We start from the raw sequence: 26,955 nt of genomic DNA, 5'->3' as shown, positions 1-26,955 counted from the left end.
AGGCAAGAGGGAGTTTGAAATTATAGTGGCTGATAGGAGAGAAGAAATATTCTATGTTGATGAGGACAGAACATTATGGTGTGACAGGCAAACAAATGGAGGGTAAACTGGCATTCTTGCATGGAATGGCTGAGCACCGGGACAAGGACTATATCCACACCCGAGGTGGCTGTACTGCCAGGCTGCCCCGGGGTTAAAGAGACAGACCGCAGATGTTAGGGTTTGGGTTAGACAGAACTGATTGGAAGGAAGGCCTGGGTTTCCTTGACACTTCCCCTCTCTAGATGCTTTTCAACCTCTGATTCAGGAGTGAACACAGGAATAGTTCATAGAACATAACACAAGAATAGTTAACATAATATAACACAAGAATCCTACCTAATAAAAGAGAAACATGCAAATTGACTGTACCTTCGCTATGCCCACAAGCCACACCCACCAGCCAATCAGGGTGAGCATGCAAATGAACCCAACCAAGATGGCGGTTAATTTGCACATTCAGACCAGAGTGAAGACTGAAGACAGCATAGAAAGAAGCCAAGCGCTGCAGAAGGGAGTGAAGCTGCGAAGAAAGAAGCCAAGCGCTGCAGAAGGGAGTGAAGCTTCTTCAGGCGGGGCAGCGGAGAAAGGGGGCTGCAGAGACGGGAGGGAAACAGGCAGGGCGTTGGAGAAGGGAGGGAAGCAGGCAGGGCGGCAACCGCAGCAGGAAGCTCTATTGCAGGAATCTTCCTGCAACGGGCCTCTAGTAATTAGCATAATTAACTGGCCAATAAATGTATTTTATTTTAAAAAAAGGAAAGAAAGCCTTAGCCGGCTTGGCTCAGTGGTTAGAGTGTCGGCCTGCAGACTGAAAGGTCCCAGGTTCGATTCCGGTCAAGGGCATGTACCTTGGTTGCGGGCACATCCCCAGTAGGAGGTGTGCAGGAGGCAGCTGATCGATGTTTCTAACTCCCTATCCCTCTCCCTTCCTCTCTGTAAAAAAATCAATAAAATATTTTTTAAAAAGAAAAAAGAAAAGAAGGGAAATTTCAGAGGCAGCTGGGAGAAGAGCAAGCGACCTACTTATAATGGAGTTGGTCTAGTTTCTGTTGCTGGGGAGTGAGCAGCGATGGGCGACATGAAGTGCAATGTGTTCACATCGTCACCTGGTCTATATTTACTTCCCCGTAACCAGAGAGGCTGCATGGTCTAATGATGTGAGCCCTGAAACCCGACCTGCTGCTTTGAGTTTCATTTCTGGCCCTGGCGTGTTTTTTCGTGGAAGGTCATGCTTGTATCACAGCAACCACGCTCCGTCTCCGTGGCTTACTTCAAAGATTGGGAACACGTGGGACAGATCACTCCAGCTCTTTAATGCCCTTGGAACCCTAGGGAGATTTTTTTTGTGAGCACGACAACAGCCTTGATAACGTGTGGTCAACTGGGCGAATTATAGTTATTGATCTCATGCTTGATCGCATCAAAATAGTAGGTGAGAGGGCAAATAAGGAAAGTACAACTGTGACTTTAGGAGGTGGGCACACACAGTGCAATACCCAGATCGTGTGTCATAGAAAGGTACACTTGAAACCCATAAGGCCCTCTTCACCAATGTCACCCCAATAACTTTAAGAAAGTAAAAATTAGCCCTGACTGGTTTGGCTCAGTGGATAGAGCGTCAGCCTGCGGACTGAAGGGTCCCAGGTTCGATTCCGGTCAAGGGCAGGTACCTTGGTTGTGGGCACATTCCCAGTAGGGGGGTGTGCAGGAGGCAGCTGATCGATGTTTCTCTCTCATGGATGTTTCTAACTCTCTATCCTCACCCTTCCTCTCTGTAAAAAAAAAAAAAAAAAAGTAAATAAAATATATATTAAAAAAAGAAGAAAATAAAAAAAAATAATAAAAGTTCAACTGGACAGTTAAAATAGATTAAAAAGGAAAAATGGCAACTGTGACAATATATATATATTTTATTGATTTTTTACAGAGAGGAAGGGAGGGGGACAGAGAGCTAGAAACATCGATGAGAGAGAAACATCGATCAGCTGCCTCCTGCACACCCCCCACTGGGGATGTGCCCGCAACCAAGGTACATGCCCTTGGCCGAAATCGAACCTGGGACCCTTCAGTCCGCAGGCCGATGCTCTATCCACTGAGCCAAACCGGTTTCGGCGACTGTGACAATATTTTAAAAACGATTTAGCCTCCACAGTAATTACAGAAATGTAAATTTGAAAAATGAGCCCTAGCCAGTTTGGCTCAGTGGATAGAGCATCAGCCTGCAGACTGAAGGGTCCCGGGTTCGATTCCAGTCAAGGATATGTACCTCAGTTGCAGGATCCTGGCCCTGGTTGGGGCATGCAGGAGGCAGCCAATTGATGTGTCTTTCTCACATCAGTGTTTCTCTTTGTCTCTCCCTCTCCCTCCACTCTCTCTAAAAAATCAATGGAAAAAATATCCTTTGGAAAGGATTTAAAAAGAAAAGTAAAGAAAAATGAGGCACCATCTATTAAATAATCCAAAGCAAAGTCAAATTATTAAGTCTACGCAGGGTAGACGTTAGGAAAATAGTAATACAGAATGGCCAGGGAATATTACCCTGGTTCAGTTCTTTGAATAACTACAAACATTTATTGAGCATTTCTTCCAGATCAATCACTGCTGTAATGTGCATCTTATCTGATCTTCTTTTCACTATTATCATTTCCAAATAAGCTAAGTGAGGCAAAGTATGGTTAAAGAAAATTGCCCAAGGCCCTGAAGAAAGTAAGTGGCCAAGATGTGATTCAAAGCCAGCTGGACTAGATTGCAAAGCCCTGCTCTTTTCTTGTGATTTTTTAAAATATATATTTTTATTGATTTCAGAGAGGATGGGAGAGGGAGAGAGAGATAGAAACATCAGTGATGAGAGAGAATCATTGATTGGCTGCCTCCTGCACACCCCACACTGGGGATCGAGCCCGCCACCCTGACCAGGAATGGAACCATGACCTCCTGGTTCCTAGGTTGACGCGCAACCCCTGAGCCACACCGGCCGGGCAAAACCTTGCTCTTAACTAATACTGGTTACCAGCAGTGTTCCAACTTCTTTACAGTTGGGGTGCCCCTCTATCTGTTGGTGTGTTTTTTTTAATTTCTGGAGCCATGCCCCTAGGAAAAGCTTCTCAGAGACTCCTGACCCTAACGAGAGAGGGCGATGTTGGTTTTTAGGGCTTAGATCCATCACCTCTCTCTGAAGAGTGTTAATGCTCAGTTGGAAACAGGTCAAGGGTGGGGCGGGAAAAATTACGCTGTGGGCTCAGAGATCTTCGCGATAAGACTGTTGCTGTACCACCATTTATCCACCATCCAGAGCTGAAAAGTCAGTGCCGACATGTACACATAAGGAACTGGTGGACATTGAAATTGGGTCTCAAAAGAACTGTTGGTCCAGAAAGAAACTCACTACAGACTGATTCATTTGCCTGTCAGCATAACTATTATTGCTCGTCTCACATTCGGTTCTTATAAGTATATTTCTAGTGACACATGATCTCACTCACCTAGGGGAAATGATGAACAACATAGACTGATGAACAAGAACAGACCCAGAAACAAGGAGGCCTCGATCGGACTGTCGGGCCTCAGAGGGAGGAGAGGGGAGGGTGGGGGTAGGGGGGGAGAGATCAACCAAAGGACTTGGGTGCATGCATAGGAGCCTAACCAATGGTTAAGGACAACAGGGGGGTGGGGGCATCCGTGGGGAGGGGTGGGGGATGGGAATGGGGGGATGAGGACAAATATGTGACACCTTAATCAATAAAGAAATTTAAAAAAAAAAAAAAGACTGCTGCTGTGTTAGAGCTTTCCCAGTGAGGTCTGGCAAAGGCTTGGTTGGACTAGTTTAGGATTTGCAAGAAGGAAGTCTTGGTTCCTCCAGACTTTTACTTCCTTTCTGCCCTGGAGATATACTTGCAGCCTTATGCGGAGAGGGAATTATTTCACATGCATATCGCTCTCTGCTGGACACATGAGTCTTTTTTTCTGCCTTTAGCCTCTTGACCTTGGCTTCTATTAATACCTGCAATACTCATCTCCCAAGCAGAGAGAGGGTGACCCAGTAGCAGCTCGCTTTTTATGCACTGCTGAAATAGAAAAATCCTAAGGACGTAATAATGGCCTTTTATCTATTTTAAATGTCTTCTCTTTCTTTGGCATTAAAATAATTTCCAAAGCAGGGCTCTTCCTCACTCTTTCTCCTGCCTGCCTTTTCTAGAGTTGGACTACATGTGTTTCTTTTTTTTTTTTTCTTTCCCCCAACAGGTCTGTTTCTTATAAGTCCTCACATTGGTTCTAATTATAAACCAGCACACATGATGACATACACGACTTTCCTAGGCTGAATTCCAAAAAGCAATGACAAGCAAAGAAAGGAGAGCTCCATAAGCAAGCTGAATTTAGTTTAGGGCATTGCACATTGCCTTGGCTGCCGCGTTTTCTTTTAATCTGAAAAGAAATGTTATTTCTAGCTGCACAGGTCATAATGGGTTCCCCCTTTTTTATTAGCTTCTTTGGGGTGAGTGATGTGTTCTAGTGATCTTTGTAATCTCACCCTAGTGCCTTGCCACATAGCACGTGTGAGTGCTGAGATGAATTAAATGGCATTTAATCAAATGAGAAGTGCTCCCTAACAGCATTTCAGAGGAAGTCAAAGATATAAACTGCATTCTATGGGATAGTATACTAGTGTCCTTGCTATCGCTTACCAGTTAGCTAATTCAAAATTTGCATAGCCCTAACTGGTTTGGCTCAGTGGATAGAGCATCAGCCTGCAGACTAAAAGGTCCCAGGTTCAATTCCGGTCAAGGGCATGTACCTTGGTTGTGGGCACATCCCCAGTAGGAGGTGTGCAGGAGGCAGCTGATCGATGTTTCTCTCTCATCGATGTTTCTAACTCTCTGTCCCTCTCCCTTCCTCTCTGTAAAAAATCGATAAAAAATATTAAATATTTTTTTGCATATAGTCAAATCTCACAATATTTTTACTTGAAAATAAAAAACCTGAAAAATCTTTTTCTTACCCTCAGATCAGAAAAGTAATATAAAGTAGGAGGATTCATTCACAATCCCATTACCCTCCAGTATGTCAATTAATAACAATGGTTATAAACTTTCAGTCTTTCATATATATATGATACAAACATTTAAAGCAAAACGGGGTACTCTGAGCTCATAAGACAAAATGATAAGCTATGTGTTGTGTTCTGTATCCTGTTCTTTTACTTGTGTATTTTTTTAAAATATATTTTTATTGATTTCAGAGAGGAAGGGAGAGGGAGAGAGACATAGAAACATCAATGATGAGAGAGATCGATCGTTGGTTGGCTGCCTCCAGCCCAACCCCCCACTGGGGATGGAGCCTGCAACCCAGGCATATGCCCTTGACCAGAATCAAACCTGGGACCCCTCAGTCCGCAGGCCGACACTCTATCCACTGAGCCAAACCCGCTAGGGCTAGTCTGGTCTCAGTGACTCACTAGTAACCAATAGAATTCAGTGGATATGACCTTGCATGGCTTCCAAGGCTAGGTCCAAAAAAGCTGTGTAGCTCTCCCTGGTTTTCTTGAGACAATTGCTGTGGGCAATTCCCAGCAGTGTTTCCTTAACTGTCCTTCCTCACTGTCCAGTACTCCATTACCCATGGGTTAGTGTCCTTTCAATTTTGTCTCATATCATTAACAGACACACAGTCTTTTCTGTCTTTTTTTTTTCTCCCTGTGTTTCAATTTGGACATCTCCTACTGACTTGTCTTCTAGTGATACTGTGATGTGTTTCTAGGAATCTGTCCATTTCATCTAGGTCAGTGGTTGGCAAACTCATTAGTCAACAGAGCCAAATATCTACAGGACAACGATTGAAATTTCTTTTGAGAGCCAAATTGTTTAAACTTAAACTTCTTCTAACGCCACTTCTTCAAAATAGACTCACCCAGGCTGTGGTATTTTTGTGGAAGAGCCACACTCAAGGGGCCAAAGAGCCGCATGTGGCTCGCGAGCCGTAGTTTGCCGACCACGGATCTAGGTTATCCAATTTTTTTGGCATACAGTTGTTCATAGTACTCTCTTATAACCTAACCCTTTTATTTCTGGTACGTAGGTGGTCAAGTCTACACTTTCCTTTCTGATGCTAGTATTTTGAGTCTTCTCCCCGCCCCTTAGTCTATCTAGTTACAGGCTTATCAATTTTTTAATATATAATTTTATTGATGTCAGATAGGAAGGGAGACGGGGAGATGGAGATAGAAACATCAATGATGAGAGAGAATTATTGATCGGCTGCCTCCTGCACACCCCACACTGGGGATGGAGCCTGCAACCCAGGTATGTGCCCTGACCGGGACTCGAACCCATGACCTCCTGGTTCCTGGGTAGACGCTCGCTCAACCACTGAGTCACGCTGCAGGCAGGGCTGCACTATTTTGGTTCTGATACATTTGGGGTTCCTTTGAGATTTAAAATATGGTAAGCCGTCAATACTGGTGTGGCTCAGTGGATAGAGCGTCGGCCTGCGGACTGAAGGGTCCCAGGGTTCAATTCCAGTCAAGGGCATGTACCTTGGTTGCAGGCACATCCCCAGTGGGGGGCGTGCAGGAGGCAGCTGATGGATGTTTCTCTCTCATTGATGTTTCTGGCTCTCCCTTCCTCTCTGTAAAAAATCAATAAAATATACTTAAAAAATAAAATAAATGAAAATAAAATATGGTAAGCTTTTGGTAAATGGATTATAACACATTAAACAAAAAGGGGAAAAAAAGAGTCCATAAGTCCCCACGGACACTCAACATCAGAACAGAAGAGAGCAAGAACGAGGCGAAGGGAAGGCGCTGGGTTAGGGGAGGTCAGCGGGCCGGGGCCGAGGGGGCAGAGGGGGCAGAGGGGTCTGCCTCGGCCTCGCCCTCCGACCCTTCCCCTTCCAGGCGGGAAAGTCCCTGCGGAACCGCCCAGGGACCCGTCCCAGGTCCACGCGGGCGCCCCGGGCCAGCGACTTGGGCCCAAGGGCGGGCAGAGGCCGAGCGGCGCGCGCCCAGACGTCGGCGGCTCAGAAGGCCGGGCGCGCGCGTCCCGGAAGCGCCATCCCGGAAGCGCCGTCCCGGAAGCGCCTTCCCGGAAGTCGGGGGCGGGGCCGGTGGGCGGCTCCGCGGTGTCGGAGGCGGCGGGCGCCCTCTCCGTAGCCGGAGCAGCGGCGCCGCGGGACGATGGCTTCGCTCGGGCCGGCGGATCCGGGCGAGCAGGGCCTGGGGTCCGAGGCGGAGGCGGGCGCCGCGGGGCCGCCGCCGCCGCCGCCGCCGTTGTCGGCGCTGGGCCCGCTGCTCCCCTTGCAGCGGGAGCCGCTGTACAACTGGCAGGCGACCAAGGCGTCGCTGAAGGAGCGCTTCGCCTTCCTCTTCAACTCGGAGCTGCTGAGCGACGTGCGCTTCGTGCTGGGCAAGGGCCGCGCCGGCGCCGCCGCCGCCGCCGGGGGCCCCCAGCGCATCCCCGCGCACCGCTTCGTGCTGGCGGCCGGCAGCGCCGTCTTCGACGCCATGTTCAACGGCGGCATGGCCACCACGTCCGCCGAGATCGAGCTGCCCGACGTGGAGCCCGCCGCCTTCCTGGCGCTGCTGAGGTGAGCGGCCCGAGGCCCGGAGGTGACCTTGGCCGGGGGCCCCCCGCCCGGCTCGGCGACGCGGGAAGGCGCGGTCCGGGCCCGTTGGCGGGGATCAAGGCCTCCGGCGGGACCCCCCGCCGTTGAAAGGCGCCCTCGTCTCGCGTTCCAGCCGCGGGTGGTCCCGACGGCCCCGTGTGCCTAGTTCCGTGTTTGGGTTGTAGGGAGGGGACTGGTGGAAAGGCTTGTTGGATCCCCGACTACATGGCCATTTTTTTCTTTTATTTTTTAAACATTTTATTGACTTTTTACAGAGAGGAAGGGAGAGGGAGAGAGAGCTAGAAACATCGATGGAGAGAAACATCGATCAGCTGCCTCCTGCACACTCCCCACTGGGGATGTGCCTGCAACCAAGGTACATGCCCTTGACCGGAATCGAACCAGGGACCCTTGAGTCCGCAGGCTGACGCTCTATATCCACTGAGCCAAACCGGTTAGGGCCATTTTTTTTTCTTTTCCAACAAAAACTCTGACCCCTTCCTCCTTAAGCGCTAAGTGCTCGTGGTCAGGACCCCCGCGCAGAGCGAACGCGCAAGGAAGTCCGAGGCGTACACCTGCCTTTGCTGCAGACGAGGTCACATTGGCTTGAAAAGGAATCGTTTTTTGTGTTTTTTTGTTTGTTTGTTTTTTTCCTCTTTGCTTGTTTGAGGTTAGTTGGAGTGACTTCTGGTTAATTTTATGAGAGCTACTAGTGTGGCAGTATTGTCTTTTCTTGTCAAGCAGGGAGGTATAGGGATTGCTTTTGCACAGTTTGCAAAGGGGGCTGAGGTCCAGAACAGGCAGGTCACTGGCCCGAGGTGGCAGAGTGAGCTCACGTCTGGGACCGTGTGAGTTTCTTGATAACCCAGCTGGCTTTGGCTGCCGGAGTCCCAATGTGTTGTGATGAAATAGCCGAGTCTTTCGGGATACCCGGGCAAAGTTGTGATGGAGTGGTAAGAAGTGATATTCCCTTCTGTTTTCTTCTTTTCTTCGTTTTTTGTAACTAAGTTCAATTATATTTCTAGTTCCAAGACAGATGGGTAGTCCCGAAGGCGCACAACTCAGTCAGGAAGATCGATGTCAATGGTTAAAGGGCAGGATAGATGACTTAGGGGAAGAAAAAAAATACAACTAATTAGCAAAGAACGTTTAACTGCATTAGTAATTAAAGAAGTGCAAATTAGAAGTGAGGTACTTTGCCTCTTAAGCCCCCAAATGTTAATTTTTCCAAACATTTTATTTTTCAATTACAGTTGACATTCAATATTATCTTACTTTCGGGTGTACGTCGTAGTGGTTAGACAATTATATAATTTACTAGAGGCCCGGTGCACGAAATTCGTGCACGGAAGGATGTGTGTGTCCCTCAGCCCAGCCTGCACGCTCTCCAATCTGGGACATCCCTCTCACAATTCAGGACTACTGGCTCCCAACCACTTGCCTGCCTGCCTGATTGCCCCTAACCACTTCTGCCTGCCAGCCTGATCCCCCCCAACCACTCCCCTGCCAGCCTGATTGACGCTTAACTGCCCTCCCCTGCTGGCCCGGTCACCCCTAACGTCCCTCCCTTGCAAGCCTAGTTGCCCCTAACTGCCCTCCCCTGCAGGCCCGGTGGCCCCTAACTGCCCTCCCCTGCCGGCCTAGTCACCCCCAACTGCCCTCCCCTGCAGGCCTGGTCACCCCCAACTGCCCTCCCCTGCAGGCCTGGTCCCCTCGCCTCCTGGCCTGATCGCCTACAACTGCCCTCCCTTGCAGGCCTGGTCCCTCCCAACTGCCCTCCCCTGCTGGCCGTCTTGTGGCGGCCATCTTGTGTCCACATGGGGGTAGCCATCTTTGACCACATGGGGCCAGCCATCTTGTGTTGGATTGATGGTCAATTTGCATGTTACTGTTTTATTAGATAGGATAGAGGCCTGGTGCACGTGTGGGGGCTGGCTGGTTTGACCTGAAGGGTGTCCCAGATAAGGGTGGGGGTTCCCTTGGGGTGTGGGGCGGCCTGGGCGAGGGGCCTGTGGTGGTTTGCAGGCCAGCCATGTCCCCCGACGACCCAAGCGTAGGCCAGGGCCTGCTGGAAGCAGGTATCTGGGATTTATTTATCTTCTATAATTGAAACTTTGTAGCCTTGAGCGGAGGCCAGGGTGGGAGGGAAGCTTGGCTTCCTCCATCGCCGAGGGCAACCCAAGCCTCCTGCTCGCTTCAGCTCTGTGGATGGGTTTCTATGTGGCCATCTTAGTCGGGTTAATTTGCATACTTGCTCTGATTGGCTCGTGGGTGTAGCGGAGTGATGGTCAATTTGCATGTTTCTCTTTTATTAGTGTAGATTCCTTGTGCTGTGCTTTACATCCCTGTGATTATTTTGTAACTACCAATCTGTACTTCTTTATCTTTAACTTATTTTTAATCCTCAACTAAGGATATTTTTCCATCGATTTTTAGAGAGAGTAGAAGAGAGAGGGAAAGACAGAGAGAAATATCTATGTGAGAGAAACACATTGATTGGTTGCCTCCTGCATGGGCCCTGACCAGTTCAGGTCCCCTTGCCGGCTGGGGAGGAACCTGCAACCGAGGTACACGCCCTTGACCAGAATTGAACCCGGGGCCCTTTGTTCCGCAAGCCAACCTTCTATCCACTGAGCCAAACCGGCTGTACTTTTTAATCCCATCACTTTTTTCACCCAACCTCCCAATAAACCCCCAAATTTTAAAAATACAACATTGGAGGATCCCTCTCAAACAAAGCTGGTGGTAAAAGTTTGGCACTATAGATTTTTTCCCCACACTTAGGAAGTATTCAAGTGCTGAAAAAATGTTCTGTACAGAAATTTTTACAGCAGGATTATTTAGAGTACTGAGGAAGTATTCAACTGGAGGGAATGGTTAGATAATAATAGGTTAATTTAATAGAACTAGTGCAGCTATCATATGATACTTATGAAGACTAGGTAATAACATTAACGTGGAAAGTATGTATAATAAATAGCATTTGAAATTGTGCACACTATGATTTAAACGGAAGGAGCAAACGTGCTTAGAGATAGGGATAGAAAGAAACATACCAAAATGCTAACCAAAGTTGTGTTGGAGTGGTCAGAAGTGATATTCCCTTCTTTTTCTTCTTTTCTTTGTTTCTGTAATTTAGTTCAATTACATCTATAAAGGGGAAAAACTCAAAAGCTAGGATATAGGTCATTTAAGTTTGAAGTTGACGAGGAGGATCAGTTATAGCGTGTTTCGATTTTCTGGACTAGAGTATTTTTTTAAATTCTCACCTGAGGATATTTTTCCATTGATTTTTAGAGAGAACGGAAGAGAGAGGGAAAGACAGAGAGAAACATCGATGTGAGAGAAACATATCAGTTAGTTGCCTCCTGCAAGAGCCCGACCAGGGCCCAGGCAGGGGAGGAGCCTGCAACTGAGGTCCTTGACTGGAATCGAACCTTGGACGCTTCAGTCCGAAGGCCACTGAGCCAAACTGGCTAGGGCTGGACTAGAGTATTTTTAAGAGATGTATTGATTCACCTGCATTGTAATCTCCTGGGGTGCTTGTTAAATTTGTAGATACCTTCCTCCCTTCTTGGAATATGTTTGGTGTAGAATCTAATCAAAATAAACTGACGAACAAAATAGGTCTAGAGCAGTGGTCGGCAAACTCATTAGTCCACAGAGCCAAATATCAACAGTACAACGATTGAAATTTCTTTGGAGAGCCACATTTTTTCCACTTAAACTTCTTCTAATGCCACTTCTTCAAAATAGACTTGCCCCGGCCATGGTATTTTGTGGAAGAGCCACACTCAAGGGGCCAAAGAGCCGCACGTGGCTCTCGAGCCGCAGTTTGCCGACCACTGGTCTAGAGACATGGATGCATGGGACAGGCTGACAGATCTTAGAGGAATGGGGGTGGTGGGGACAGGAAGAGATGAACCAAAGAACATATATGCTTATATGCCTAGCACATAGATACAGACAACAGTGTGAAGCCCTGGGGTGGGGCGGGAGCTGGGTGGAGGGGGGCTAGTAAGGGGGGGTGGGGGATATCTGTAATACTGTCAACAATTAAAAATAATGTTTGGAGGCAGGACCTTGAGAGCATTTTTAATACTCTTCTTAAATACTGCTCTAAAAATATTGTGGGGTGGCTTTTCCCTTTAAAAAATACTGAGATTGCTAAGGTAAGAATGTAGAGGGGAGCCCGGCAGGCACAGTTCAGTGGTTGAGCGTTGACCTATGAACCAGGAGGTCACGGTTCGATTCCCGGTCAGGGTTGAGGGCTCAATCCCCAGTATGGAGCATGCAGGAGGCAGCCGATCAATGATTCTCTCTCATCATTGATGTTTCTCTCTCTCTCTCCTCCTCTCCCTTCCTCTCTGAAATCAATAAAAATGTTTTTAAAAAGAATGTAGAGGGGAAAGTTTATTTCATATTTTCATTGAAGCTTTTAATTAGTCAATTCTTTCCCATCCATAGAATATAAGTGAATTTATTTTAGAGTCCTTAAAATGTTCCAATTTTTAGTATAGCCATGGTACTTGGCTTCTCCAGGCTCTAGTCATTGTTCTATTCTGAAAGTGATCTGTGGGCCACTTTTTAAAAATGTAGGTATTGGCTGGCTGTGAAACACAGATGCCGCACTTACCTGTGACTGTGACAGAGAGATGTCTCAAGAGTTCATTCTTGTTCAGGTGGAAAAGCAGGTTAGCTTGGGCACACTTTTTTATTATGTTTACAGCTTGAATTAGTTAACATTGAAGGCTTTAGAACTTGAGTTTGAAGCACTTGAAGAAACTGCTCAGCCAAAACCGGTTTGGCTCAGTGGATAGAGCATCGGCGTGCGGACTGAAGGGTCCCGGGTTCGATTCTGGTCAGGGGCATGTAACTTGGTTGCGGGCACATCCCCAGTGAGGGGTGTGCAGGAGGCAGCTGATCGATGTTTCTCATCTGTGTTTCTAACTCTCTATCCCTCTCCCTTCATCTCTGTAAAAAATCAATAAAATATATATATATTTTTTTAAAAAGAAAGAAACTGCTCAGTTTGATCTGCCTGACCTGCTTCAGTGATGTTTTCCAGTTGTTCATTTGAGACATACTGTGTGCCTGCCCTGTGCCCGTCACTGTTAGATGTGGGATACAGCAGTGCACAAGCAAAAGTCCTGCCCTCATGGAGCTTATGCTCTGTTAGGGAGAAACAAAGATACATGCCAGGTACTACTAAGTGTTTGGAAGAAAAAGTGACCCAGCCACGAGGGAAGGAGCTTGCCAAGCAAGGGAAAGCCCTCAGTGTCTCCTGTTGGGGGAGCTTCCAGAGTGAAGCAGTGTGATTTGAGCAGAATGAACAACAGGGAAAGGGGTGGGAGATGAGGTGAGAGAGACAGGCTGGCCGGGACCTGCAGGGCCTGGGCGCCCAGCCTGTGCGTGGACCTTGAGTTTCATCTGGTGTGTGGTGAGAAGCCTTGAGAGAGGGAGTGCTCTGATCTGATTTTCATTTTTAGAAACTCACTCTGGCAGTTGCTTGGAAATTAAATTAGACCGGAGAGGTGTCAGATGGGCAGCAGGAAGTTGAATTAAGAGGCTTCTGCAGTAGTCCAGGCAAGAGATGATGGTGGGCCCTACCACGGTGGTAGAGATGGGTGGATCTGATGAGAAGTGGTCAAATTCTGCATAGATTTTTAAAATATTTATATTTTTATTGATTTCAGAGAGGAAGGGGAGAGAGAGATGGAAACATCAATGATGAGAGAGAATCATGGATCGGCTGCCTCCTGCACGCCCCACACTGGGGATCAAGCCCACAATCCAGGCATGTACCCTTGATCGGAATTGCACCCGGGACCCTTCAGTCCAAAGGCTGACGCTTTATCCACTGAGCCAAACCAGTCAGGGCCTGCATAGATTTGGAAGGTAGAATCAGTAAACTTTCTAAGGCATCCAAGGAGGGATGTAAGAGTAGACAGAAATATGAACTTGGAGTTTAATTTAAGGTAGAGCTTCTTCCTGAACATAAATTCGAAAGTTAAGAGTGAAACCTGAGAACAAATGAGACTCCCTAGGCAGGGGATGTAGACCCTTAAGAGGACAGAGGCGCAGGGTGAGCCTGGGGTCTCCAGCCTGCGGGATGCAGCCGAGGGACAGGAGCATAGAATGAGACTGGGGAGGCAAGGAGTGTGGTATCCTGAGTTCAAGAAAGCTTCCAATAGCCCTAGCCCCGTGGTCGGCAAACTGCGGCTCGAGAGCCACACGCGGCTCTTTGGCCCCTTGAGTGTGGCTCTTCCACAAAATACCACGGCCTGGGCGCGTCTATTTTGAAGAAGTGGCGTTAGAAGAAGTTTACGTTTAAAAAATTTGGCTCTCAAAAGAAATTTCAATCGTTGTGCTGTTGATATTTGGCTCTGTTGGCTAATGAGTTTGCCGACCACTGCCCTAGCCGGTTTGGCTCAGTGCCTAGATAGGCAGCCTGTGGACTGAAGGGTCCCGGGTTCGATTCCCAGTCAAGGGCACATACCTGGGTTGCAGGTTTGATCCCCACCCTGGTCGGGGCATGTGCGTGAGGCAACCAGTCGATGTTTCTCTCTTTCTTCCCCCCTCCCACTCTCTCTAAAAAATCAATGGAAAAACATCCTCAGGTGAGGATTAACAAAACAAAAGAAAAAGAAAGTTTCCAGTAGAGAAGGAATTGGCAACTATGTTAAATGCTGCTGAGAACTGGGCAAAACTGAAGACATTGGATTACTGATTTTGACGAAATGGAGGCTGTCGGTAACCCTGCCAAGAGTGATCGCAGCAAACTGAGTGGAGTGGATTGGGGAGAATAGAGGAGGTGAGAAACAGTTCACATCTAGATAAATACTCCTCTCAAGGAGTTTTGTTGCAAAGAGGAACAGAAAAAGGGAGTGGTGGCTGGAAGGAGACTGGGGTAACTATTCTTCAGTATCTGGTCTCCACTCCCTTCTTCCTTTCTCCCAGGGCATCACCCCCTCCTCACGCCCCCCTCTCCCCCCCATGTTGTCAGGCTTCTACTCAGGTCCAGAACCCGATTTCCATCCGGACATTCACAGACGTCTAGTACTCACGCAGATGAACATGCCAGGAATAAAAATACCTGCTGTTTAATGAGTGCTTGCTGTATGCCACTTCCTCTTCCTTTATGTGAACTCACGTAAATTTCAGAACAGTCTCTAAGACAGGCACACTTCTTATTGTACCCTCTGTTAGTCAGCTTTTGTCGCCATTAACTGTAAAGTGCCCCAAAACTCAGGGGCTTAAAGAAACGCTCATATTTTTGCTCAGTGGGTCAGTTGGGGGTTGACTCAGGTGGGGTTGGATCCAAGCTGTCGTTTGGTTCCAGTCTGGTGCACCTGCTTCTTATCCTTTTTGGACCGATCATGATGGTTCTCTCAATTGATGTGTTCTGGCATTACAGGGAAGGCCACGCAGTGATTGGCTTTTTGTGTGTGTGAGTGACTTGTTTTTAAAAAAGTTCTGGAAAGAGGAAGCCCACTTGCAGTTGGCCAGTTCCTTATATTGTCCCGGCACATCTGTGTCATGAGCAGTGGAGCTCAGAGAAGGGAGGTCTGCATGTCGGGGGTGGGCAGGTGGTGACAAGCTGGATGGAACCCTGCCACTCCCCCCCCACTACTTCATCCCCCCCAATAGGAGCCCATAGACAAGGGGCTTAGGATAGAATGTTATCTTTTTTTTTTTTTTAACATATTTTTTATTGATTTCAGAGAGGAAGGTAGAGGGAGAGATAGAAACATCAGTAATGAGAGAGAATCATTGATTGGGCTGCCTCCTGCACGCCCCCCACTGGGGATCGAGCCCACAACCTGGACATGTGCCCTTGACTGGAATCAAACCTGGGACCCTTCAGTCCGCAGGCTGACGCTCTATCCACTGAGCAAACGGACTAGGGCTAATTTCCTCTCTTTTTATCCATTTCCTTGCCCCTGACTATGAGTGGCTGTGCCTTGCTTGTTTTTGTTTTTTTTAAAATATTTTATTGATTTTTTTACAGAGAGGAAGGGAGAGGGATAGAGAGCTAGAAACATCAATGAGAGAGAAACATCCATCAGCTGCCTCTTGCACCCCCCCTACTGGGGATGTGCCCGCAACCAAGGTACATGCCCTTGACTTGAATCGAACCTGGGACCTCTCAGTCCGCAGGCCGACGCTCTATCCACTGAGCCAAACCAGTTAGGGCCTCGCTTGGTTTGTAATTCCTGTCCTCATCCCAGAGTGGCAGTGACGTTAGGTGAGTGTTAGGATGGTGATATGGATGGCTGACTTAAGTCTCTACAAGGAGGCTTTGGAAATAGTGTAATCCTGAAAAACAGCAACTTTCACTTTTGAACTTGAGATATAGAGGAGCATGAGAATGAGCAGCCTCCACTCTCGGCTATAAGGATAGTGGCGTTATTAGAGAAACGCCAGCATTTGGTTAGGGAGAGAAGTTAGGGGATGGACCAGGCGAGGGTTTCATCTTGGGTGGTGATTACGGCCACAGGAATAAAAGTAGAGGAAATTGAAAGGTAGAGGGGACAGGGACATGAAATAGAACTTAACTTCCCTTACTTCTTCATGGTAATAGACTGCTCTGAAAGGATGGGTTTCTTAAACACTTGTTTTATGACTTGGGTCTGGGGAGTACAAGTCTAGTAAGTGTTGTACGTCTTTAGTATCACTCCAGGGAAATACTTGTTCTGAATGCCATTCTCCCCCAGCACCCTCAGCTATTCTGAGTGTAGCTGAGAACTGGTCAGTCAGCACAGGGCTCTCTGAGGAGCCACAGAGGGGGCCGGAAGTTAAAATGCAAAAGCTCAGATAGCCCCAGTAAGAACCACCAGGCCTTCCCTGAGAATCTTACGTTTATCCTCAGTTCTATAGAGCTGATTTTTACTTTATTTATTTTCTTTTTGTTAATCCTCACCCGAGGATATTTTTCCATTGATTTTTTTTAAAAAGAGAGACTAGAAGGGAGAGAGAGAGAAACATCAATATGAGAGAGACACATCCATTGGTTGCCTTCTGCATGCACCCTGACCAGGGCCGGGGATCCAGCCTGCAACCAAGGTGCGTGCCCTTGACCAGAATTGAACCCAGGATCCTTCAGTCTGCCATTCTATCCACTGAGCCAAATCGACTAGGGCTAGAGTTGATTTATTTAGTGACCTAGCTTTTACAGGCAGCAAACTGGGAGGAAGGCAGTATTGGTCTGATTGTATTTTGAGTGAAAATTGGATCTAAATATCCCTCAGCACCTAGCAACATGGAGTCATTTAAGATATTATTAAATTGTTTTATTCCTCTAGTCTTGGTCATGATGCTAACTCCGGGATAAGAAGGAAAGGTTAAAAGATGCCCAGAACAAGAAAACACCACAATCTGGAAACAAATGAATGCTTTGACATTTAGAGATGTGAACTTCACCTCTCTTGTAGATTTGCTTAAGTGAACACACTTGGATGAAGGAGAATAAGTGAACCACTGTCACCCAAAGCTGCTATGAGGTGTTAACTGAAAATTTGGCTTAGAGATAGGGGTCTGTCTCAGGATTTGGGGAGATGCCCCGCCTCCAGGATTGGGTAAGAATAAAAGGAGACAATGTGTGTGCAAGGGCCATGTAGCCCTGTAAAGTCTGATGCACGTTTCGGGTTTTCAGTTTGCTCACTGTCTTTTATTTATTTTTTAAAAAATATTTTATTGATTTTTTACAGAGAGGGAGAGGGATAGAGAGTTAGAAACATCGATCAGCTGCCTCCTGCACCCCCCCACCTGGGGATGTGCCCGCAACCAAGGTACATGCCCTGGACCGGAATCGAACCCGGGACCCTTGAGTCCCCAGGCCGACGCTCTATCCACTGAGCCACACCGGTTTCGGCGCTTATTGTCTTTTAAATCTATTCCTCAGAGGTTTAACTCTATTCCTCAGAGGTTTAACGTTGATGGATTGCTTATCTAAAACCTTCCTGACCATCTCTGCACTTTCCCATTGCTTTCCAGATTTCTGTATTCAGATGAAGTTCAAATTGGCCCTGAAACAGTTATGACCACTCTTTACACGGCGAAGAAATACGCAGTCCCGGCCTTGGAAGCACACTGTGTGGACTTTCTCACCAAACACCTTAGAGCAGATAATGCCTTTATGTTACTCACTCAGGTAAGTCCACGTGGCTAAGGGATGTACCGTTGGAGCTTGAAAAATGGAGTGGAACTCTACAGTGGAACCTCGTTTCTCAAACTGAATTCACTTCAGAAGGCTATTAGAGAAGCGATTTGTTTGAAAACCGAATCATTTTTTCCCATTAGAAATAATGTAAATTGAATTAATCCATTCCAGGCTCCCAAATGATTCCCTGTTTCAACCTTTCTTATATATAGTACATGTCTAATGTACTGTTTAATCCTATATGATAAAGAGCTAATATGCTAATTAGACCGAACAGCAGAATGACCGTCCAGATGACCTTCCCGACAAAGCCAGGGCTGCGAGGGTTGAGCCCCTTGCACGAATTTCATGCATTGGGCCTCTAGTTTATAAATAAACACTTTTTAAATTTATCCAACCACCCCCTACTAGCCTTAAAGGAATTTTTCATCGATCACTGCCTGGGAAATGCGCTAACTGCTTTTCATTTATCCAATCAGCAGCAGTTTTTCTAGCTGTTTAAGTGCCTGTGATTGTTGTTCTGTGAGCACTTTCACATCCTTAGCAACATTATCACTCTGGATGGCCCATTTATGTTTTAAGATTGTGCTAATCGCCAGCAACGAAAGCATTCTCCTTTGCTTGTTGCCTGCTAGACGCTTTTTGTCCTGCTGAGGTATCAGCATGAAAGGGTTGTCAGGTCAAAAACTGAAGCTTTGGTCGACAACCGAGACATTTTTGTCTGTGAACAACTTGGTCGAGAACTGAATGGTTTGAGATGGGAGAGGTTTGAGAATGTAATTGTTCTTATATTACCATTCAGGGAAATATAGCAGATTTATATGATTTTTACAATAGAAAAGCAATTCAGCGTTACTACAGTAACATATAGGTAAAGAAACTGAAGCCTTATGAGTATAGGGTGCTGTGACTCAAAGTTATGTAGCTCTTCAGGACTGAAGGTGGGATTAGGGCCCGGCGTGGCTCCAGCTGTGGTTGAGAGAGTGGTAGCGTGAAGTTTTTTGGACAGCTTCTAAATTTTTGTTGGGTCCGAGGGCTTTTATTATGTGTAGAGACGATCACTTAACTTCTTTATTTTAAAAGTTCAGTCATAAAGTTCAGAAACCAATCAATTAAACTTTGAGCATTAAAACAGCCTTGCTAGTTCAGTAAGTGCAATAGAAAGTACATTGCATTTATTTTCAGCAGACTCTCAGAGGTGGGGCCTGAGAGCCTGCATTGCTAACGGCATCCGGATTCTGCTAGTGTTTCTGGACCACCCTTGAGCAGCAAGGGCTGACAAAGATCGCCGCAGGACAGAAAAGGAGCTTTTCAGTACCTTCTTGGTCTGAGAGCCCAATGTTACCCACATTTTTCACTGGTGGGGTCATGTGAATTACCCAGCAAACTGTCATGTGAGCTGCTTGTTCCTGCCAAGTGAGTCATTTGAACTGAGCCGGTTCATTTACTGGAAAAGACCCAGCTTCACTCCAACACAAAGGGCCAGTATACCATGCCTGCATGGTTTGCACAGGGAAAACACTTATGATGAAGTGATACGATCACAGTGATGTTTACCAGAGATCATGCCAGACTCTTAAGTAGCAGTAATGGATTCCATAGGAAACTTGATATTGCCCGTATAATCTGAGTGACTGAAGGATTGCTACTCTAGTTACTAAAGTAATTTTTACAAAAACTTGTTTTTCCTAGAGTGAAAGATGAATTTTTGCATGAACACTAAAAATACAGTTGAGTTCACCATTTATTTATTTATTTATTTATTTATTTAAATGTATTTTTATTGATTTTTTACAGAGTGGAAGGGAGAGGGACAGAGAGTCAGAAACACTGATGGGAGAGAAACATCAATCAGCTGCCTCCCGAACACCTCCTACTGGGGATGTGCCCGCAACCAAGGCACATGCCCTTGACCGGAATCGAACCTGGGACCCTTCAGTCCGCAGGTTGACGCTCTATCCACTGAGCCAAACTGGTTAGGGCTAAGTAGGTGTTTTTACATAATCAGCAATTACAACTGTTTATAGTATTAACTTTGAATATACATAGCCTGAAGATAAAGAAATTATGGAAACAGCCGAAACCGGTTTGGCTCAGTGGATAGAGCGTCGGTCTGCGGACTGAAAGGGTCCCAGGTTCGATTCCGGTCAAGGGCATGTACATTGGTTGCGGGCACATCCCCGGTAGTGGGTGTGCAGGAGGCAGCTGGTCGATGTTTCTCTCTCATCGATGTTTCTAGCTCTCTATCCCTCTCCCTTCCTCTCTGTAAAAAATCAATAAAATATATTTAAAAAAAAAAAAGAAATTATGGAAACAAAATAATTGTGGTTTTATATGTTTAGGCTCGACTGTTTGATGAACCTCAGCTTGCTAGTCTTTGTCTAGATACAATAGACAAAAGCACGATGGATGCGATAAGTGCAGAAGGGTTTACTGATATTGATATAGGTAAGTTCACACGGAATTAAATTTTACCTGTAAGTACTTAGTGCCTTACCAGTCAGACTTGGTGGACAAGCTATTTTTTGATTAGTGGTTTTTTCCAAATGATCTATGTCTACCCCTTTAAGAATTTTACTTTCTTTATTTTGGTTAGATATTCCTAAAAGTCTTAACTACTTCATTGCCTTTTAAAAGATGTCAAAGCAAATAAATATTCATTGACTGTTCACATATGCATGGCATTATACTAGGGTCCTGTAAAAAAAAAAGAAAGAAATACAAAGACGTTACAAGCACTTTTTTTAAAAATATATTTTATTGATTTTTTACAGAGAGGAAGAGAGAGGGATAGAGAGTTAGAAACATCGATGAGAGAGAAACATCGATCAGCTGCCTCTTGCACACCCCCCACTGGGGATGTGCCCGCAACCAAGGTACATGCCCTTGACCGGAATCGAACATGGGACCCTTGAGTCCGCAGGCTGACGCTCTATCCACTGAGCCAAACCGGTTTCGGCTAGAAGCACTTTTTCTTAAGAAAATAATCATCTAGTTAGAGAATCAAGGGAACAAATATGTGAAAGTTAAGATTTAAGACATTAATAGAAGAGATGGCAAAGAACAAAATGATTTTTTTGCCTCTTCTGAACTAGATATATAGAAAATAATTACAATGCAAATTGAGAACATGAAGAGGTTACCTCAAACTGGAGTCGAGTTAGGAAAATCTTGACAGAGGAGGTCCCGATAATGACTGTTTGTATGAGGAAGAGGGGAGGGCATGAGAGGCAGAAAGTGCCACATGAAGATGTGTAGAGGAAGGGAAAGGTTACGTTAAACAAATACTTGGTTCTGCAATGAATGCGTAGGTCTGTGCAGAATATAATTAAAAAAAATAAAGTATAGAATCTATAGTTTTAAGTATCACCTATTTTTATTGAGGTTTGAAAACTTAATATAAGCAAGTTGGTCTGTATTGTTTTGTTAAAGAGCAAGATATTCCTCATTTATTTTTATTTATTTTTTTATCTGTAGACACACTCTGCGCAGTTCTGGAAAGAGACACACTTAGTATTAGAGAAAGTCGGCTTTTTGGAGCTATTGTACGATGGTCAGAGGCAGAATGTCAAAGACAACAGTTGCCTGTGAGTTTTGAAAACAAACAGAAAGTTCTAGGAAAAGCACTGTCCTTGATCCGGTTCCCACTGATGACCATTGAGGAGTTTGCAGCGGGTAAGGCATAACTTGACCAAAGTCCTATTTTTTAAAAGATATTTTTATTGATTTTAGAGAGGAAGGTAGAGGGAGAGAGAGAGAGAAACATCAATGATGAGAGAGAATCATTGATTGGCTGCCTCCTGCATACCCCTCACTGGGGATCGAGCCCACAACCCTGGCACGTGCCCTTGACCAGAGTTAAACCTGGGACCCTTAAGTCTGCAGGCCGACGCTCTATCTACTGAACCAAACCGGCCAGGGCGACCAAAGTCTATTAGAAACTGTTTTAATGGTTAGTTGCCAGTCTTCCTGTGTGAGAGAGGAAAATAAGCTTTTAATTACTGAGGACTGGTCACTCTTCTAGTTACTTGATATATGTATGTGTGCCTGTGTTTATAATTTTACTAGAGGCCCAGTGCATGAAATTCATGCACAGATAGGGACTCTAGGCCTGGCTGGCAATCAGGGGCGATCTGCGGGGCGACGGGGTGGGGGTGGGGTGGTTGACCAGGAGGGCCCCGCTGGTACCCGCCTTGGCTGGCCTGGCACCGCCTGCTTGCCGGCCCTGCCCCCCACTGTCAGTTGCTTCCCTCTGTGGGGCAATCAGGGGCCCCTGCTGGCACCCGCCTTGGCTGGCCTGACGCTGCCCACTCTCTGGCCCCGCTCCTCGCCGCCAATCAGGGCCTGTGGGCAGCTCCTGCATTGAGCATCTGCCCCCTGGTGGTCAGTGCGCATCATAGCGACTGGTTGTTCCACTGGCTGGTTGATTTGCATATTAGGCTTTTATTGTATAGGATGTAATTCTAATAGCCCTTTAAGATAATATTATAGGTTATATCTTAAATTTTACATATATGTACAATATATAAAAAAGTATGTATTTTATGGGTTAGAGAACTGGAGAGTGGTTAAGTACCTTGCCCAAGGTTATAATGCTTATAATACACCTGAAATTTCTGTATAACTCTTTAAAAAAAAAAAAAATCTTTTTATTTCAGAGAGGAAGAGAGAGGGAGAGAGAGAGAAACTTCAGTGATGAGAGAGAATCATTGATTGGCTGCCTCCTGCACGCCCCACACTGGGGATTGAGCCCGCAACCTGGGCATGTGCCCTGACCGGGAATCGAACTGTGACCTCCTGGTTCACAGGTTGATGCTCAACCACTGAGCATGCCGGCCGGGCTCTCTGTAACTCTTTAGTCTCTTAGCAGCTCCTTTCTGCTTGGCTTCTTTGTCTCAGTTTCCTCGTGTTTGTGCATACCTTAGGAATCCGCAAATACAGAAATTGTGCACAAAATGTTGGTCTTGTCTCTCTAATTAGACCCTTTCTGCGGAATCCTGTGAAATCATTTGGTTTGAATTCCAGTTTTTGTCTCCTCAGTCAAATGAGGACTACGATAGTCTCTAGTTTGCCAGTTTCTCCTGGGCATTTATGCCCCATGCAGCAAACAGCAATATGCCAAGGGGAGAACGTGGTGAGAGGTGCAGAGCTTCTCAGTGTATTTCCCTTCTCAAGCACCGGCTCGCTTCTCTGTTAACGTGAAGGGGCTATTGTACGTGTTTTAGCCATAGTTGTCTCTGCCGAGGGCTGTTGCATCCTACAGACTTCTTAATAGTTTTAGTAGTCACATAATTCGTTTCCCCAAATTGTCTCTGTATTTCTAAAAACGTTTTCATGGAGAGTTTCCTTTATTTTCTCTATTTTGCTATTGTGTGTGCTTTCTTTTCTATCTACAGATTTGGAAATGACACATTTTGCATTTATCGCCCTCCCCCTTAATTTTCTTAATTTTCCATTTCATAATAAAACAGTATTTATTGACCTTCCCTATTTTAAGACAAGAATGTTAGGATGGTGTGTTCTTCCTTCAGCCTTTCCCGACCACTTTATGGTACCTGATTTCTCTCTCTCTCTCTTTCTCTCTCTCTCTCTGTCCCCCACCCTCTCTCTCTCCATACTACAATAATACAATTACACATAATTCTAGGTTGTTTTGCTTTTAGTGCTCATCACCAGTTCTTTTAGGAGAGAATTTCTTAAGTTGTTTGTTTTGACTCACCTTCTGTCAACTGGCCTGTCTCTCTGATAACTTTCCTTAGGTAGGTATCTGGTACATGTCTGAGAATGTTTTTCATGATCTGAAGACTTTTTCTCAACAAAGGAAATTTTATTATAGTCTTGAATTATGAAATCTTATTGTTAGTTCTTTGGGAACATTAGTAGTGTTTAAAAATCAGGGTTTTTTATTAAAATCTGAATTTATGGCTTCCTAAACCAAATTTCTAGTTTATCACATTGTTTTTTGTAGTTTAAAAATGTATAATTTAGTTTTGTAGTCTCTTATTTAGGTCGTTTTTAACCAGCCTTGGGAGGAATCTCCTGGCCTCTTTATGAGGCGCAGCCTTTATTTATTCTTGGAGAAGTTGAAGCTGTTGGGAATTTTTCTGTCCTCAGAAACATTGTATGGGGAAACTAAGATATATGATATGCTGCTTCCCCAGCTCTTCCCATTTTAGCTCCTGCCCTCTGCTGATTTCTGAACCCCAGAATGAAAGCACTATCCTATTTCCACTTCTAAATATATTCCATTGTTCAGATTATAACCTCAGACAGGTATTAGGTGGGGAACAGAGAAGTAACATCGGCTCCGGCTACCCTTGTGAGTGTCCCCCCCCGCCGTAGGGAATGGCTCTTACTGGTAAACGAAAGTCTGTGGTACTCAGAGGAGGGGAGTGGATAGAAAAATCCAGGCTTTCATCGAAGCTTTGACTTATTAATGATTTTAACACGTACGTTTTATTAGGTTAACCTCAAATGGATTTGTATTTGTATTTCTACAGGTCCTGCTCAGTCTGGAATTTTGTCAGATCGTGAAGTGGTAAATCTTTTTCTTCACTTTACTGTCAATCCTAAACCCCGAGTAGACTACATTGATCGACCGAGATGCTGCCTCCGCGGAAAGGAGTGTTGCATCAATAGGTTCCAGCAAGTAGAGAGCCGATGGGGCTACAGTGGGACGAGCGATCGAATCAGGTATCTGTCATTCTGTTACGGACGCCATGGTGGGCTGGGGCGGCTTTTATCCCCATATTGTGGGAGATAACTAACCAACATCTTATTTTATACTATAAGAATCACACAGGCAGTGAGGTGTATGGTCTTCTCACTGAATTATGAGAGAACAATTAATGTAAGGAGGGGTGGGGCCGGGCCTTCTGTTACGTGAGTTCTGTTTGGCTTGCCGCTTCGGGTGAGCTGAGGTCGAGACATTAATTGGTCAGACACTGTTTTACAGTCTTAGGGCTACAACTTAACTTAATATTTATCTTACTCTGTTTAGTGTGAGTTTTCTTTCTTTGCACAGACATTGCATGGGAAATATCTCAGTATAGAAAAAAAAAGAAAATATCTCAGTATACATTTATAAAAGCTTTAAAAATATATTTTATTGATTTTTTTACAGAGAGGAAGAGAGAGGGATAGAGAGTTAGAAACATCGATGATAGAGAGACATCGATCAGCTGCCTCTTGCACAACCCCCACTGGGGATGTGCCCGCAACCAAGGTACATGCCCTTGACCGGAATCGAACCTGGGACCCTTCAGTCCGCAGGCCGACGCTCTATCCACTGAGCCAAACCGGTTTCGGCTATAAGAGCTTTAAAAGGGAAAATATTCTTAAAAGATTCAGGTGTATAATCCTGTTAGGAAGTTATCTTTGTTTTATTGTGTTTCTTTAGGTTAAATGTCAAAATTGAGTAAGTACCAGTTTTCCTAAAACATGCCTTTGGATTTTCACTTATTGAATAGCTTTTATATAAAACTAGAAACTCATAACAAGTTTGTTAAATATGGGACTCCCAGGGGGAGAGGACCCTTGTAAATAATTGGAATAAGATGGAAATTAAAAACACATTTGTGGATTATTTAGCAATCATTAACGAGAATACTGTATCTGAAACTCATAATAAAGGACAAAGTAGACAAAGTGTCACAAAAAGAAACAGTCATAAAAACTACTTTTACTAAATAAATTACAGTAGAAATCATTTAAGCATTCAACTCAAGTAGCTAGAAAATGAATAGCAAAAAAAAAAAAAAGAAAAAGAAAGGAGATAGGTAAATATAGAAATTAATGAATTAAAAGTAATAGAATTGATAAAACCATAAACTGGTTCCTTAAAAAGACCAATAAGATGAATAAACCTCTGGCAAAGGTAGTGAAGAAAACAAGCTTGCATTTAGAAATAATGGGAATATAATCAGATACTGAGAAGATTTTTATTTTGATTCTGGGTTTACTCTGTGCTAATAAATTGAACGTCTTGATGGAATGGATCATTATTTATAGGCAAATATAATTTATCAAATTGACTGAAGAAGAAAGCCCATTACCATGGAAGGAATTAAAAGTTATCGAACTGTCCCTTCACAAGGTGGTTTTTACAGGTGAGTTTTATCAAAACTTCAAGGAACAAATCGTTTCCTTGAGCATTAAAAGAAGAAAATGCTTATTTGGTTAATTATGGAAAGAACTATAACCCTCACAGAGGAATCTGACAAGACAAAAAATTTGCAGATCAGTCTCACTTACATAGAAGAAGAAATTCCATGTGAAATATTAGCATATTGACTCTGGCAGTACCTTGGAAAAATAACACTGTATGAGCAAATAGAGTTTATTTGTAGATTGAAAGAATAGCTCAACATTAGGGAATATATTAATATAACTTACCACAGTAGCACATCAAAGAAGAAAGACAATTTGATGATTTCAGTAGTTGTCAAAAAGACTTTTGATAAAATTGCACCTTCGTTCCACATAGAATCATTAATACTAGGTCTCAAAGAATACTGCTTTAAGATGATAGACTATTAAAACCTCAATGAAGGGATGCTTGCTAACCTTGCTGTTTTCAGCAGTGTTCAAGTCTCGTAGTTATAAACACGTGTTTCACCACATGAATTCTGCCAGGACACTTGAGCGCTGATTGGGACGCTGTTTTGGGAGACTGAGTGTCCTAAGCACTGCAGTAAGTCCGGTTCCCTGCCCCGCCAGCGGTGCCTTTTGTAAAAACCAAAGCCTCCTTGTGGCTTTGGAGAACAACCTGTCCACCTGAACAGCCTCGGCATCGATAAAAATAAGTGTATCAGAACCAATAAAAGAATAGTGACCACTTATGAAGTACGCCTGCAGAAACCAATGATGTTCCTATATGTCATCCCAATTCAGTTACGGATGGTTAATTTGGTTCACAACAATGTGAATGTACTTAATGCCACTGAGTCCTACACTTACCAGTAAAATGGTTAAGATGGTATATTTTGTTATATATTTTGCCACAATAAAAATTTTTTTAAATGTTTACATTTTCAGTTAAAATATTAAGTAAAAACAGATTCCACTTAAAATAGTAACAAATGCCTGGCTGGTGTGGCTCAGTGGTTGAGCGTTGACCTACGATCCAGGAGGTCATGGTTTGATTCCTGGTT

At 44.9% G+C, this 26,955-nt stretch overlaps 1 protein-coding gene across 3 annotated transcripts in view; it reads left to right on the top strand.

The window, feature by feature from the left end:
- Nucleotides 1–7,136: 7,136 nt before the first annotated feature.
- The window catches only part of BTBD1 (BTB domain containing 1), a 28,303-nt gene continuing 8,484 nt past the window's right edge, over nucleotides 7,137–26,955 (top strand). For 2 of the 3 annotated variants that reach the window (XM_054713210.1, XM_054713212.1), the window contains exons 1-5: nucleotides 7,137–7,623; nucleotides 17,638–17,794; nucleotides 20,146–20,251; nucleotides 21,281–21,478; nucleotides 24,304–24,496. In XM_054713210.1, the coding sequence (XP_054569185.1) occupies nucleotides 7,214–7,623; nucleotides 17,638–17,794; nucleotides 20,146–20,251; nucleotides 21,281–21,478; nucleotides 24,304–24,496 (1,064 nt within the window). In that variant the 5' untranslated portion in view covers nucleotides 7,137–7,213. The remainder of the gene's footprint in view (nucleotides 7,624–17,637; nucleotides 17,795–20,145; nucleotides 20,252–21,280; nucleotides 21,479–24,303; nucleotides 24,497–26,955) is intronic. The other variant, XM_054713211.1, reaches the window with a different exon arrangement.

The sequence above is a fragment of the Eptesicus fuscus genome, chromosome 25 (genome assembly GCF_027574615.1).
Source record: "Eptesicus fuscus isolate TK198812 chromosome 25, DD_ASM_mEF_20220401, whole genome shotgun sequence".
Classification (NCBI taxonomy): domain Eukaryota; kingdom Metazoa; phylum Chordata; class Mammalia; order Chiroptera; family Vespertilionidae; genus Eptesicus; species Eptesicus fuscus.
This window is presented reverse-complemented; position numbering and strand designations above follow the sequence as displayed.